The sequence below is a fragment of the Coffea eugenioides genome, chromosome 8 (genome assembly GCF_003713205.1).
Source record: "Coffea eugenioides isolate CCC68of chromosome 8, Ceug_1.0, whole genome shotgun sequence".
Classification (NCBI taxonomy): domain Eukaryota; kingdom Viridiplantae; phylum Streptophyta; class Magnoliopsida; order Gentianales; family Rubiaceae; genus Coffea; species Coffea eugenioides.
Genome location: NC_040042.1, coordinates 8,728,008 through 8,742,198, shown reverse-complemented (window position 1 = coordinate 8,742,198; position 14,191 = coordinate 8,728,008). Strand labels below are relative to the sequence as shown.

Genomic DNA, 14,191 nt, shown 5'->3' with positions numbered 1-14,191 from the left:
TTTTTATTAGTAGCCTCACCTCTCACTTGCGGCGACCCCTTAATCAGCAATTCCCTCTGGATGACCCAAATTTTCTGAGCTTTTTCAAATTTAACAATAATTTAAGAAATTCGCCCTGAAGTGAGTGGCTTTGGAAGTTGGATGACCTCTGTAAATCCATTAAATGAAAAAGTTTTCTTCTCCTAATAATGAATGGATAAAAAACTGAAAAAGCCTTTGAATGGGCTATGTTTTGGACAAATCGTGCTTTCAGGTGATCAGAATTGCTAACTTTGCTAGAGATTGTAATTTCTTATAGCGGAAGTCTAGGTTTTTTATTTTTTGTTTTAATTTCGTTAGGTAAAAGAATCAACTATACCCTTTATGAATTAGCGAGGTTTCCCTGCTCCTAATGAAAATGTATCCATATTAATTTATTCTCTATTTTCAATTATATATCTAGCTATCTAAGAAACTAAGTGTGGTTGAATAGCAATCCAAAGTCATGATTTTATGATAATAAGTAGGAAAGAGTAAGAAAGCCGCAACTAGATTCTTTTCAAAATCTAATTGACAACAAACACCATAAGTCAAATGTTGACGATAAACAAGAGATTGTTCGTTACATATCTTCTCCTAGACGATCTCCGTTTTCCATTCACCATTTATCCAGTGTCCAGTGCAAACTTCAGGGATACGAGAAATTGTCTGATAATCATCACTTTGTTTATCCAAATTCTGTACTTTGTTGATTTGCTCATCAGACATATCAAGCAACCCAAGAAGTTTAAGCCCGGTCAAGTTTTGGAGGCCCAAAGGCAGACCCTCCATAAGCTTGCAACCAATAATAAAAAACTGGTGAAGACTGGACATCGATTCTTCTTCCATTCTTACCCATTTCAGTCTTTTTAATTGCATAAGTTCTAATCTCTGGAGTTTTTGGAATCTTCGAGCCTTAAAACACAATGTCTCCCCTTCATAAGCACCATGGAGAGTAAGTTCCACCAAGTTGGGCAAATGTCCAAGGCAGCCTATTGCGTTCTCATCTTCACTCAACTCACTATTCAGCAAGACTAAAGTGCTCAAGGATTGAAGTGATATTACCCATTCTGGTACTCTCTCTAAACGACCATTCAACCACAACCTTACAAGAAATCCAAGTTCTGGAGAGATGGAATGTTGGAGATCAAGAGTCTCCTCTTCTTTAATGGAGCAGATGTGTAACTCTCGAAGGTTGGTTAGCCTCAAGAGGGAGTAGAGTAACTCTTTTCCATCTCTCCTCAGCTTTGTGATGGATAATTCGAGAAATTTCTAATTTTGTGATGAATTTTAAAAAAATTTTACAAAAGGGGTGATTTTGGCAATGGATTCCGTCCGGGGGTCTTCGCATTCATGAAATGCGAGCTCTATTGAGCTCGCATTTCACGAATGCGAGGTTAGAATAGAGCTCGCATTCGCGGAATGCGAGCTCTACTTATTGAGCTCGCATTCCGCAAATGCGAGCTCTAATATACACTTGGCATAGTTGTATGCACGTCTATTTTTTTTTTTTTTTTGGTATTTTACTTCCTTGCCTTAAGTTGCCTGCAGATGTTTGTATTACAAATATATGGTATACTAAATATATAGTATGCACATTAATTTCTTTGGATTGCTTAAGGGTATATTGTTAATAATAGGGGGTTTAACCATAAATTATAACAATTATGAAGTAATATATATTAGAAAATTAACACAATTATGAATTTTTTTTTTTGTAAAATTCAAATTTAATTAATAAGAAATGAAATAGACAGTAAGCATTTACAAACGGAAAACAAAATCCTACAACAACTCTAGGACTCTACACCTTATTAAAAAAAAAAACTAGTTCTCTATACCTCAGAGAAGCTAAACAATCCTACAAATAAACTGCAAAATAAATCACAATAACGCAAATTATGTTAAGCTAATAAATACTACTGTGCAACAAAATTTTTGTCTTTGTCCCGCGTGAAACTACAAAGTCAAGAAATCTGCCTAAACATTTTGTTAGCATTTTTCCAAAAGCAGAAGATGGAAAATTGCCCATTTGTACTGGAGAGTTCGTGATCTTTTCCTCATTCTAGTCTACTTACAATTCTTGGAAAAAGGAATACTCACATCTCAAACAACAGCCTGTTCATCTGCAGCGTCCCGCAGAATTCTAGAAAGTAGGTGGCAATATTAATTACATTTCAAAATTGACTGCTGCGATAACTAATTCGATGGTCCTTAGTGGGAGTTTGGTGTCGCTGAGCTCGCATTCGTTACTTGAGCTGAGCTCGCATTCGTGAAATGCGAGGTCAGTGAGCTTGCATTCCACGAATGCGAAGACCCTTTTTGTAGAACAAGCTCCAAAAAATCGCCCCCGTTGTAGAATTCTTTTTTTTTTCCATCATAAACTAAGAATTCACCCTGGATAATTCTCGCAACTGAATGAGCTTCCCAATCTCCCTTACTATTTTACCACTGTCTGCTTCCATATGTGCCAGTCTCTCCAAGAACGTAAGCTTTCCAATTCCATACGGAGATTTAAAGCCTCCTAGTGCAAAGTTATTTGAATAATCACCCACTCTTCCTATGATAAGGACACAGAGTTTTCTTAGCTTTAGAGTTTCCACGGGTAGCTCCGTTATAGTGGTTCCAGCCAGAATTAAAACTTCTAGGTTTTGAAGTTGCCCAATAGATTTTGGAATGACTTTAACTCTGGTGCCACTTAGATCTAGAAACTTTAGACGAAATAGTTTGAAAACTTCCTTTGGGATGTTGTCCAGTTCAGCTCCCGCTAAATCTAAAACCTTTAGGAACTTGGGACCACCACATAAAAACTTGGACAAAAATGAAGTAGTGAGAGGATCTTCATACCTGAATGATTTCAAGGATCGAAGACAGTTCAAGCTGGTGAAGCCTTCTAGAGGATTATCAGTGAAGTTATGAATTGCTAGGTGTCGAACTTTGTCAGGCCATCTCGTGCAATATCCAGTGGCTATGGCTGTGAAGCTCTGCTCTTTAGATTTAGAAACAATGATTTCACGTAGAAAATCATGAAGACCACATTCCTTCAATTTGCCATCATGCCATGTGTCCTTAACTTGAATTAAACTTCTGTTGATGAGTTCTTTTAGAGATCTCAGAGATCTCATAGCAATATTAGTGGCTGTCATTCCTTCTTTCTCTTCTATAAATCCTAGTGCTATCCATGTATCAAGTAAATTTTCGACATTCCTAATTGGATAATCTTCAGGATAGATGCTTAGATATAATAGGCAGCTTTTGAGATGGTGAGGCAAATCGTTGTAGCTGAGTAAGAGTATCCTTCTAATTCTGTCAAGCTCACCGCTACCATCTACCTCGCCGCCAAAGCCACGAAGAATCATCTCCCATTCATCTATCCTGTCTTTGTCCTTCAGAGCCAAAACACCACCTATTGCAACAATCCCAAGCGGTAGGCCCTCACATTTTTTCAGTATTTTTCTAGAAATTTCTTCTAGATTTGAAGGGCAATCATTACTCCGAAATGTTCTATTGCAAAAAAGGGTCCAAGAATCTTCATAAGAGAGAGGCTTCATGATATGGATAAAGTCATGGGATGCTAAACAGTATGCAGAAGCTACATCGGTAATTCGTGTTGTCAATACAACACGACTAGCGATGTTGCAGTCTAGCAATATGTATTTGATAATTGTAGGAATCAAATCTTTATGCACATGAAAACACATACACATCTAAGGACTAAATGTGGTTGAACAGCCTTTATTAGAAAGATACGAAGTAGGAAAAAGTAAGACGGCCACAACTAGATTTTTTTTTCCTGAAAATATAAGTGACATCAAAGACTGTAAGTCAAATATTGAGATTAAATTCAAGACTGAATGTGAACTCAATGCCTAATCCCCCACTAGGATTGGCCAAGTCAACTACTGAAACAATTTGAAAATCTCAGTAATCTCACTATCTTTTTGGACTTTAAAATCCTTAATAATCTATTATTAGGAAAAATGATAAATATAGTTTCTCACGTTTTCCAAAATATTTTATTTTTCTGCTTAATCCATAAAGTATAAATTCGGGGTCCTAATCCAAAGAATGACGCTAGGACACTAATTCAAAATAAAAGAAAGCCACAAGGAGAAAAAAAGTATTTAATAATAAATCAAAAAGGAAAACCTCACCACAAATTCTGCAGAAGTTTTGGAAATAATGTATATACCCTTTATGAATTAGCGAGGTTTCCTACTCCTAATGAAAATTTATCCATATTACTAATTTATTCTCCATTTTCAATTATAGAAGAGGAAAAATCGAACTTGCAATTGTTGTAACAGGCAATCCCACAATGTTTAGATGCTACTTGTTTCTATATCTTTTTCACTAAACCAAAACATTCTTAACCAAGAGTCAAGATAATTATACAAGTCCAATCTTCATACATGTAGAAACACATATATATATCTAACTACTTAAGGAACTAATTGTGGTTGAATAGCAATCCAGAGTCATGATTTTATTACAAGGATAAGAAGTAGGAAAAAGTAATTGACAACAAACACCATAATTTAAATGTTCATGACTGCAACAGATTGTCCTTTACCTATCTTTTCTTAGAGGAACTCTTCTTTCCATTCACCATTTATCCAATGTCCAATGCAAACTTCAGGGATATGAGAAATTGTCTGATAATTTTCACTTTGTTTATTCAAATTCTGTATTTCGTGGATTGGCTCATCAGACATGTCATAAAATCCAAAAAATTTAAGCTCGATCGCGTTTTGGAGGCCCAAAGGCAAGCCCTCCATAAGCTTGCAACCAGCAATAAGAAACTGTTGGAGACTGGATAACGATTCCTCTCCCACTCTTACCCATTTCAGTCTTTTTAATTGCCCAAGTTCTAATATTTGGAGTTTTGGGAATCTTCCAGCCTTAAAGCACAATGTCTCCCCTTCATAAGCACGATGGAGAGTAAGGTCTACCAGACGGGGCAAGCGTCCAAGGCAGTCTATTGCATTCGCATCTTCGCTCATCTCACTATTGTGCAAGACTAAAGTGCCCAAGGATTGAAGTGATATTCCCAATTCTGGTACTCTCTCTAAACGCCCACTCAAGCACAACCTTACAAAAAATCTAAGTTTGGGAGAGATGGAATGTTGGAAATTCTATGAAGGCATGCCATTTTTCTTCTTCTGTTTCTTTTTTTTATTTAATTTTTTATTTTTAAATGGGAAACAATATATATGGACATAATTGTGAGTAGAGAAATGATAATTGTAGAAACATATGCACTAATAAAAAAAATTCAATACCAAATCCCGTGGTTCTTGAAGTAAAAATGTTCTATTTCCTTAAAAGAAACTGTACGCGATAAAAATTTCAAGTCTGCAAAACGACAAGAAAAATATACGACAAATATATGATATATAAATTTAGGAAAATATGTAGGTACAATCTCTGGGGTTTTCTCGAACTTGTGGAGAGTTTCCCTCGATTCTTCTCCTCGAACACCAATCCAAGGGCTTCGCAACTTGTTCTTGGATCCACTACCGACTCTTTCAAATCTTGATATGGAAGATTTGAAGAACTGGAAAATATTTGAAGGCTCAAGCCTTGATATGCGGAAGACTTGAGGAGCTTAGAGACCCAGACCTTAGTAGCTTAGAACTTCACCACTTGAGTGTATGAGATGCCTCTTGGTGTGTGCCTCTGTATCTGTGTGTGTCCTTGATTTGGTTGAGAGACCTCTATTTATAGTTGTAGCAAGAGGTAGAGGTTGAGAACCTGTGTACTACTTTACTTGTCTTGCAAGACGTGCAGTCATATTAGGACTGTGCCAGTCAAATATTATCTCTTCATTTTATTTTTTATTAATAAAGAGATAAGTAATTTATTGATTGGCCAAACTCGTGGGGACACGTGACATGGCGCCGTTTGACTGGCCAAGCTATTGCAGTATATAAGAGATATACTTGGATTAAATAACTCTAAATATTATCCATTTAATACGAAATAAATATTTAGATATTTATCCAATGGACATGTGACATGATATGATCTGGTTGGTGGAGATATCCCTGCAATTTGAATTGATTTGGAACACCTCGCCTTGACACGTGGCAAAATATAATTGGTCATTTAATAACCAATTTTTTCAAGTGTACGTGCCATACGGCAATATCCGATTGGACGAAAACATTTAATAGACCAATGGTAATTTTTAGAATTTAATTAAAATTCCATTGTCTACAGAAACAAAACTGGAGTATTCTCCATATTACCAAAAGTACAAATGTAAATACGCGAGAGAGTTTGAAGGACCCTCACTTACATTCTCTCTCCCTAAATACATGGAGGTTAACAAACGGCCCCTAATTTCAGCTAAAAACAACAATATTTAGTGAAATAAGCCTTCTATTTTGCCAATTTCGGTTTCGATTTGTTGGGGTTGTATATTTTTGTGCTTTAATTTCTTCTGATATTTATTTGTTTCTTAATTTGTACATGAGTTATCCCATCTTTTTGGATTCAACTTTTTGTTGCCTTTCCAAATTGGGTTCTTGAGAATCACATAAATCACATCTGGATGGATTCCATGAACATTTTCCAATTCCAATCTGCTTTGGTAATAGCAATTTTTAAAATATAAAGTGAGGATTTTAGAATGCCGATTCAGAATAGTTATCAATATATCAAAACCTGACACTAAAATTCCAAATACAATTAAAATGCTGCAATAAAATTCATCTTACCATAATTAGTAGTATTTGATAGCCAATAAAACTCATTTATAGAGAACAAGAAGTTTTGTTTTGTACAACAAAAGGAATACTCAGCCACTAATTGAGTAGTCAAACTTTGTTTCGAAGAGCTTTGAACTCCTGCATTCCCTTCCCTTGCTTGGAACTGGCACCAAAATGTGCGCATATTCAACCTCTAGTACTTCTCCCGCAGCCAACAGATTCTTATTTGCAATTGCAATTCTTTGAATAATAAATTGGGAAAATTGTTCAAGACGTATCTCACATTTTATAAAATAATTTTTTTCATCCTTTACTTCTAAAAGTATACTTTTATGTCTCTCATAAATTTATATTGGTCAAATTTGGTCCTTATTTAAGTTTCCGACTAGTTTTTGACAAGAATTCATCACGTGCCTTGCATGTGATCAAAATTATCAAATCAAAATTTACATAATCTATCTATAGTCCCTTACATTTTACAAAATAAATTATTTCGTCCCTCATATTTCACAAAATAAATATTTTCATCCCCCACATTTTACAAAATGAATTTTTTCATCCCTCATTGACTGTGTACGAATAATAGTTTTTTTAATCTATGTATATATCTATTCGATTTCACTTGAACAGTATGAATAGCATATAATATATCTCTATTTGATTTTATCTAAACAGACTAATTGTAGTTGTGCATATGCTATTCAATAGATATATGCATGAGTTTAAATCTAACAATTTTGTTTTAAACCCATATATATATATATAATATCTATTTGATTTCAACATGTGAATCTATTCAATATTTGTAACCTTTTCTATTTTGGTAATAATTCATTTATTGAGTTGTGTAATAAGGCCATCTAATTAATCAGTCTTAATTCAAATTCTATAGTCATGCTAACAAATTGCAGTTTTAATTTGAAATTTTTACTCGCCACCTTTAAGACTAACAATTGAATTCTTGCCTATGTCAATTACTTACTTCTTTTTGTCATACTTTTCCTTTGTTTATTTTTTTCTGTCCAAATTTGATTCAATATAAATACTTGATAATGTTTAGGATTAAATGTCTTTTTATTTTCAATTTTCGAGTAAAAGGAAATGAACATGAGTGAAAAACTAATAATTTTTTAATATATCTATTTCAATTTTACCTGAACAGTATATTTAAGAGAAATCAAATAGAGGTATATTGCATGCCATTCGTATTGTTCAGGTGAAATCAAATAAATATATACATGGTTTAAAAAAAAGTTATTCGTAAACATGATCAATGAGGTATGAAAAAAATTATTTTATAAAATATAAGAGATGAAAAAATTTATTTTGTAAAATGTGAGGGATGAAACAATTCATTTTATAAAATGTGAGGGACGAAACGATTCATTTTGTGTAATGTGAGAGACTACAGATTGGATTATGTAAATTTTGATTTGATAATTTTGCCTTTCCAAAATAATCACGTGCAAGGCACGTGGTGGATTCCAACAAAAAACTAGTCAAAAACCTATATAGAAATCAAATTTAACCAATGTGAATTTATAATGGACATAAAAGTACACTTTTAAAAATGAGGGACTAAAAAGGTTATTTTATAAAATGTGAGGGACATGTTGAACGATTTTTCCTAATAATATTGTCCATCTTCTTGCTCCCTGATAGCTTCGTACAAACTGGTGTCCTTATTGATCTATCAATTTTATGAGTACGAAAGATTTAGAAAAATCAAGGTAGATAACTCTTTTTAGGTTAATAGAAGTAAAGTTCCCAGAAGCAACTAATCAACTTTGGATTGAAAATAGGAGTTTCTTGTTGACTTCTTTTATACACATCACAAAAATTTCTTTAACTTTTTGAACTACTAATTCATGTAATCCTTTAAGTCAAATTTTCCATTTACATAATTCGGAATTTGGGTTGACATCTACGCTGCATTTGATGGAATGCTACTTTAACTTTCTTGATTCTGCCCTACGAAAGCCTGCAACTGATGTCAAGTAAAAGATGTGATTAAATTCAAGGCTGAATGTGAACTCAATGCCTAACCTCCCACCAGGATTTGGCCAAGTCAACTAGTGAAGATATAATATAACAATATATATACATGTATTATATCAAAATATAATATGATACTATAAACTTTTTGTCAAGATATGTATTTGTTTTATATTGGAGTAGCTTTCTTGGTTAGATACTTAGATGAATTATAATATCAAGGGGAAAAAAAAGGAATGATATTATGGAAAGATATCTGCGTACGTTAAAGCAATTGTTTCTAAATTAGGTAGGGGATTGTAACGCTGAAGGGGTCTTTTCTTCCAGGATATCTGATGAAAGTGACTTAGAGATATATAGGATGATACAATAACATCAATTATTATCATAGAATTTGGACTTAACAAGAGACTAGAGACACAGTGTTGATCATTGAAGCAATTTGAAAACCTCTCTTTTTGGACTTTAACATCCTTAATAATCTATTACCAGGGAAAATTATAAATATAGTTCCTTACGTTTCGCAAAAATATTTTATTTTTCCTTTTAGTCCATCAAGTATAGATTCGGGTTCCTAATCCAAAAATGATGCTAGGACACTATCTTGGAATAAAAGAAAGCCACAAAAAAAAGGATTTGGTAATAAATAAAAAAGGAAAACCTCACCAAAAATTTTGTTGAAGTCTAGGAAATAATGTATACCCTTTATGAATTAGCGAGGTTTACCTACTCCTAATGAAAATTTATCCCCATTAATTTAATCTCCATTTTTAATTATAGAAGAGGGAAAATTGAACATGCAATGGTTGTAAGAGGCAATCAATCTCATAATGTTTAGATGCTACTTGTCTTTATATCTTTTTGCTAAACCAAAACATTCTTAACCAAGAATCAAAATAATTGTACAAATCAAATCTTCATACACGTAGAAACACATATATATTTATCTAAGGAACTAATTGTGCTTGAATAGCAATCCAATGTCATGATTTTAATACAAGGATAATAAGTAGGAAAAAGTAAGCAGGCCGCAACTAGATTTTTTGAAAATGTAATTGACAATAAACACCATAAGTCAAATATTGACGACCGCAAGAGATTTTCTTTTACCAATCTTCTCTTTCCATTCAGTGCTTATCCAGTGTTCAGTGTAAACTTGAGGGATATGAGAAATTGTCTGACAATCTTCACTTTGTTTATCCAAACTCTGTACTTTGTGGATTAGCTCATCAGACATATCAAACAATCGAAGAAATTTAAGCCCGCTCAAGTTTTGAAGGCCCAAAGGCAGGCCCTCCATAAGTTTGCAACCAAGAATAGAAAACTCTTGGAGAGTGGGCATCGATTCATCTTCCACTCTTACCCATTTTAGTCTTTTTAATTGCCAAAGTTCTAATCTTTGGAGTTTTTGGAATCTTCCAGCCTCAAAGCACAATGTCTCCCCTTCATAAGCACGATGGAGAGTCAGCGATGCCAGATTGGGCAAATGTCCAAGACAACCAATTGCATTCTCATCTTCACTCAATGCACTATTGTGCAAGACTAACTTGCTCAAGGATTGAAGTGATATCACCCATTCTGGTACTCTCTCTAAACGGCCATTCAAGAACAGACTCGTAAGAAATCCAAGTCTTGGAGAGATGGAATGTTGGAGATCAAGGATCTCCTCTTCTTTAACAGAGCAGATGTGTAACTCTCGAAGGTTGGTCAGCCTCAAGAGGGAGTAGAGCAACTCTTTTCCATCTTCTCTCCTGAGCTTTGTTATGAATAATTCTCGCAATTGAATGAGCTTCCCAACCTCCCTTACTATCTTACCACTATCTGCTTCTATATATGCCAGACTCTCCAAGGAAGTAAGCTTTCCAATTCCATCCGGAGATTTAAAGCCCCAAACTGCAAAGTTATTTGAAAAATCATCCATTCTGCCTACTGTAAGGGAACGGAGTTTTCTTAGCTTCAGAATTTCCACAGGCAACTCCGTTATAGTGGTTCCGTTCAGAAGTAAAATTTCTAGGTTTTGAAGCAGCCCAACAGATTTTGGAATGATTTTAACTCTAGTGCTACTTAGATCAAGATACTTGAGATGAAATAGTTTGAAAACTTCCTTTGGGATGTTGTCCAGTTCAGTTCCCTCTAAATTTAAAACCTTCAGGAACTTGGAACCACCACGTAAAAACTTGGACAAAAATGAAGTTGTGAGAGGATCTTCATACCCAAATGTTTCCACCGACCGAAGCCACTTTAAGCTGCTGAAGCCTTGTGGAGGATTCTCAGTGAAGTTATGGATTGTTAGGTGTCGAACTTTGTCAGGCCATCTTGTGCAGCATCCAGTGTCTATGGCTACGAAGCACTGCTCTTTAGATTTTGAGACAATGATTTCACGTAGAAAATCATGAAGACCACATTCCTTCAATTTGCCATCATCCCATTTTTCTTTAACTTGGATTAAGCTTCTGTTGATGAGTTCTTTGAGATAGCTCATAGCAATATCGGTGGTTGTCATTCCTTCTTTCTCCCCTATAAATCCTAGTGCTATCCATTTATCAAGCAAATAATCGACAATAATTGGATGATCTTCAGGATAGATGCTTAGATATAATAAGCAGTTTTTGAGATGGTGAGGCAAATCATTGTAGCTAAGAAAGAGTATCCTTCTAATTCTATCAATCTTCCCACTACCATCTACCTCGCCACCAAAGCCACGAAGCACCATCTCCCATTCATCTATCCTGACCTTGTCTTTCAGAGCCAAAACACCACCAATTGCAACAATTGCAAGCGGTAGACCCTCACATTTTTTCATTATTTTTCTAGAAATTTCTTCTAAATTTGGAGGACAGCTATTACTCTGAAATGTTCTATCACAAAAAAGAGTCCAAGAATCTTCAGAAGAGAGAGGCTTCATCTCATGAACAAAGTCATGGGATGCCAAACAAGACGCAGAAGCTACATCAGCTATTCGTGTTGTCAAAACAACACGACTAGCAATATTGCAGTCAGGCAATACATATTTGATAGTTTCCCAAGCATTTAGACTCCACACATCATCAAGGACAAGGATGTACCTGTTGGATAATTGTAGTAAATAACAAAACTAAACTAGACAAATGCAGATAATTGTAGTAAATAACAAAACTAAACTAGACAAATGCAAAGACTTTGAGGCGTGAAAGCACTTTCCTTAAGGTATTATTTGCCTCTATTAGACAAATTACCTCTAAGATATAACAAAGTCTAAGAACTATCAATGAAAAGTAAAAAGTAATTTAATTCTGTCAAAATCCTACTATTTAATAGGATTGAAGCACCTATCTAAGGCACCATCAGAGGATGCAATCCTTATTGAATAGGTGTATAGGTAGCTAACCAATTAACAGATATGTTTGCTAAATGTAACCGTCATTAACTACCTCTAATTAACACCTTATCCAAGTGTGATTTTATATATCTTTCAATTCATATTCAAGTGTATGAGATATAAACTGAAAATAACTTTCCCACCAAACTTTCCCTCCAAACTAATATTTTGGAACAAGTTTGTAAAGAAAATAAGACAATGATGCATATATAGACAATGAGCACTCTATCCTCTTTCAATGTGGGACAATGAATTTCAACATTCTCGTTAGAAACTATTTCCAACAGTACCTTCTTTCTTTGAGGAAGTCTCTGACAAATTCACTTAGTCTAACACGATCCATGGATTCCACTTGGGGAGGGACCGGTTGTCTGATTTCATCAAACAATTGTTGAATCAAGTTCTTGATGATGACATTGAATTGAAAATGCTGAGAGACAGTTATCCAGGCATGGCTCTGAAATTGTTTCTTCACTGTAGCATCATCATAAACTTTTTTCACCAGGGTGGTCTTGCCGAGTCCCCCCATTCCCACCACTGAAACTACTTTCAAGTGGGAATAGTCATCAATAATTTTGGAAGTGAGCTCTTTTTTGGGTTTATCAATGCCAGCAAGTTTAGCTTCTTCAATAAGCAGTGCTTGATCACGAATATCATAATCTTCATTTGCCACGTGGGAAGAGCTGGAGCCCCTTTCTTGAGTACTCTGAAGCAATCGGTACCTATGACGCCTTGCAGAAATCTCTACAACTCTGGCCTTGATGTCCTTTATCTCCAAAGAAATCCGATGGCGGGCTTTCAGATTTTTTATCGAGTTGTAGATCTTTCCAACGCGGCCAAAGAATCCATCTGCGTCACCACGAGCAAAGCGAATGGCAAAATCATCGAGAACATCCTCTACATCATAAGCAACTTCTCGAACCTGCTTTACCCAGTCTTGGAGTTGAGGATCACTGTCCTCCTTTGCTTCAGCTTGTCTGAGGAAAGCCTTCATGCTGCCGAGTTCATCTTTGATGAACTGAACATCTGGTCGAAGTCCACCCAAAAGCGTGCTCTCTTGGGAAAGTAAGGTGGAGAGCTGATTAATTAGAAAGCCCACAACAGTCTCAGCCATATTCCTTTGTTAAATTTCACAGGAGTTGGTTTTCTTACCAAAACAATCACAAGAAACTAAAAAAGAGGCAAACTTGGGAAAGTATGTAGTTTTCTGTTTTGTAAAGGGGCAACGGGCAGGCAATCGTAGGTGAATTACGTAGCGGAGGAATGTGGGACTTTCTATAAGACTAAATTGCATAAATGCTCAATTGGGAGAATATAAAGAGCCGAGAGACAATAAGGCATAAATGCCAAATTCCTTTTCTCAAAACAAGAATCCGATGCCATCATTTTTCAATTTTAATAACATTCAATTTCTACGCATCTGATTGTGAAAAATTCCTTTAATTTCTGTTATGGTGGCCAACTCTATTACTGAACCAAGTAATTAAAACTAACTACTTATTAAAAGTTTATTATTCACTATCACTATCATTAGTTAATGATAATGGATTTTTGTTGAACCATGAAATGTTTGGTAGCTAAAAAAATATACCTTTTACATTTTTTCCCTTTTTCCTACTTCTTTTTCTTCTAATTTTTCTTCACTCTCTTAACTTGTTCTAGTATTTTTTTTTTAAGTTAATATTATACTAGCAACTCTGCCTGGGACCATTGTCAAAGGCAACCGGCAGGCAATCGTAGGTGAATTTAGGGGTGGCAATCGGGTCGAATTCGGGTTGGCAGGTCGGGTTGAGACTCGAGTATAATAGAAAGCCTGCTGACCCGAACCTGACCCGCCAACTCGAAACGGGTCAGGATACCTGATACGAACCCGAAAATTTCGGGTTGGCGGGTCGACCCGAAATGATCCGAAACTTAATTTTAGTTATTAATTTATCCCTGTAATTTCTAATAAAATCAATTTATCACAAAACTAATTACATAATCAAGTAATAAAAATTTAAATAAATAATTCCACACCAAATCTAAAATAAATTAAACACCGTAAAAGTGTTTTATCCCTAACCAAATATAAAATAAATTAAAACAGTCTAAAGGTAAAAAATAA

At 35.0% G+C, this 14,191-nt stretch overlaps 2 protein-coding genes across 2 annotated transcripts; both read right to left on the bottom strand.

Annotated features, from left to right (window-relative positions):
• Positions 1 to 615: 615 nt before the first annotated feature.
• Positions 616 to 5,021, bottom strand: LOC113780152 (disease resistance protein RPM1-like). The gene is made up of 3 exons (XM_027325964.1): positions 4,628 to 5,021; positions 2,415 to 3,697; positions 616 to 1,290 (listed from the first exon to the last, which is right to left on the bottom strand). The coding sequence occupies exons 1-3, from the start codon at positions 5,019 to 5,021 to the stop codon at positions 616 to 618; spliced, it is 2,352 nt and encodes a 783-aa protein (XP_027181765.1).
• Positions 5,022 to 9,668: 4,647 nt separating this feature from the next.
• Positions 9,669 to 13,198, bottom strand: LOC113780151 (disease resistance protein RPM1-like). The gene is made up of 2 exons (XM_027325963.1): positions 12,375 to 13,198; positions 9,669 to 11,791 (listed from the first exon to the last, which is right to left on the bottom strand). The coding sequence occupies exons 1-2, from the start codon at positions 13,196 to 13,198 to the stop codon at positions 9,802 to 9,804; spliced, it is 2,814 nt and encodes a 937-aa protein (XP_027181764.1). The 3' UTR covers positions 9,669 to 9,801.
• Positions 13,199 to 14,191: the final 993 nt, after the last annotated feature.

Excerpts from the sequence above, each read along its gene's own strand:
- LOC113780152 (XM_027325964.1), bottom strand. The coding sequence starts at position 5,021 with ATGAGCGAAGATGCGAATGCAATAGACTGCCTTGGACGCTTGCCCCGT. Across the intron at positions 3,698-4,627 it reads CATTGGACATTGGATAAATG|ATTTGATTCCTACAATTATC; the intron begins GTGAATGGAAAG and ends ATGTGCATAAAG. Across the intron at positions 1,291-2,414 it reads AGTTGCGAGAATTATCCAGG|AAATTTCTCGAATTATCCAT; the intron begins GTGAATTCTTAG and ends TCACAAAATTAG.
- LOC113780151 (XM_027325963.1), bottom strand. The coding sequence starts at position 13,198 with ATGGCTGAGACTGTTGTGGGCTTTCTAATTAATCAGCTCTCCACCTTA. Across the intron at positions 11,792-12,374 it reads GACTTCCTCAAAGAAAGAAG|GTACATCCTTGTCCTTGATG; the intron begins GTACTGTTGGAA and ends ATTATCCAACAG.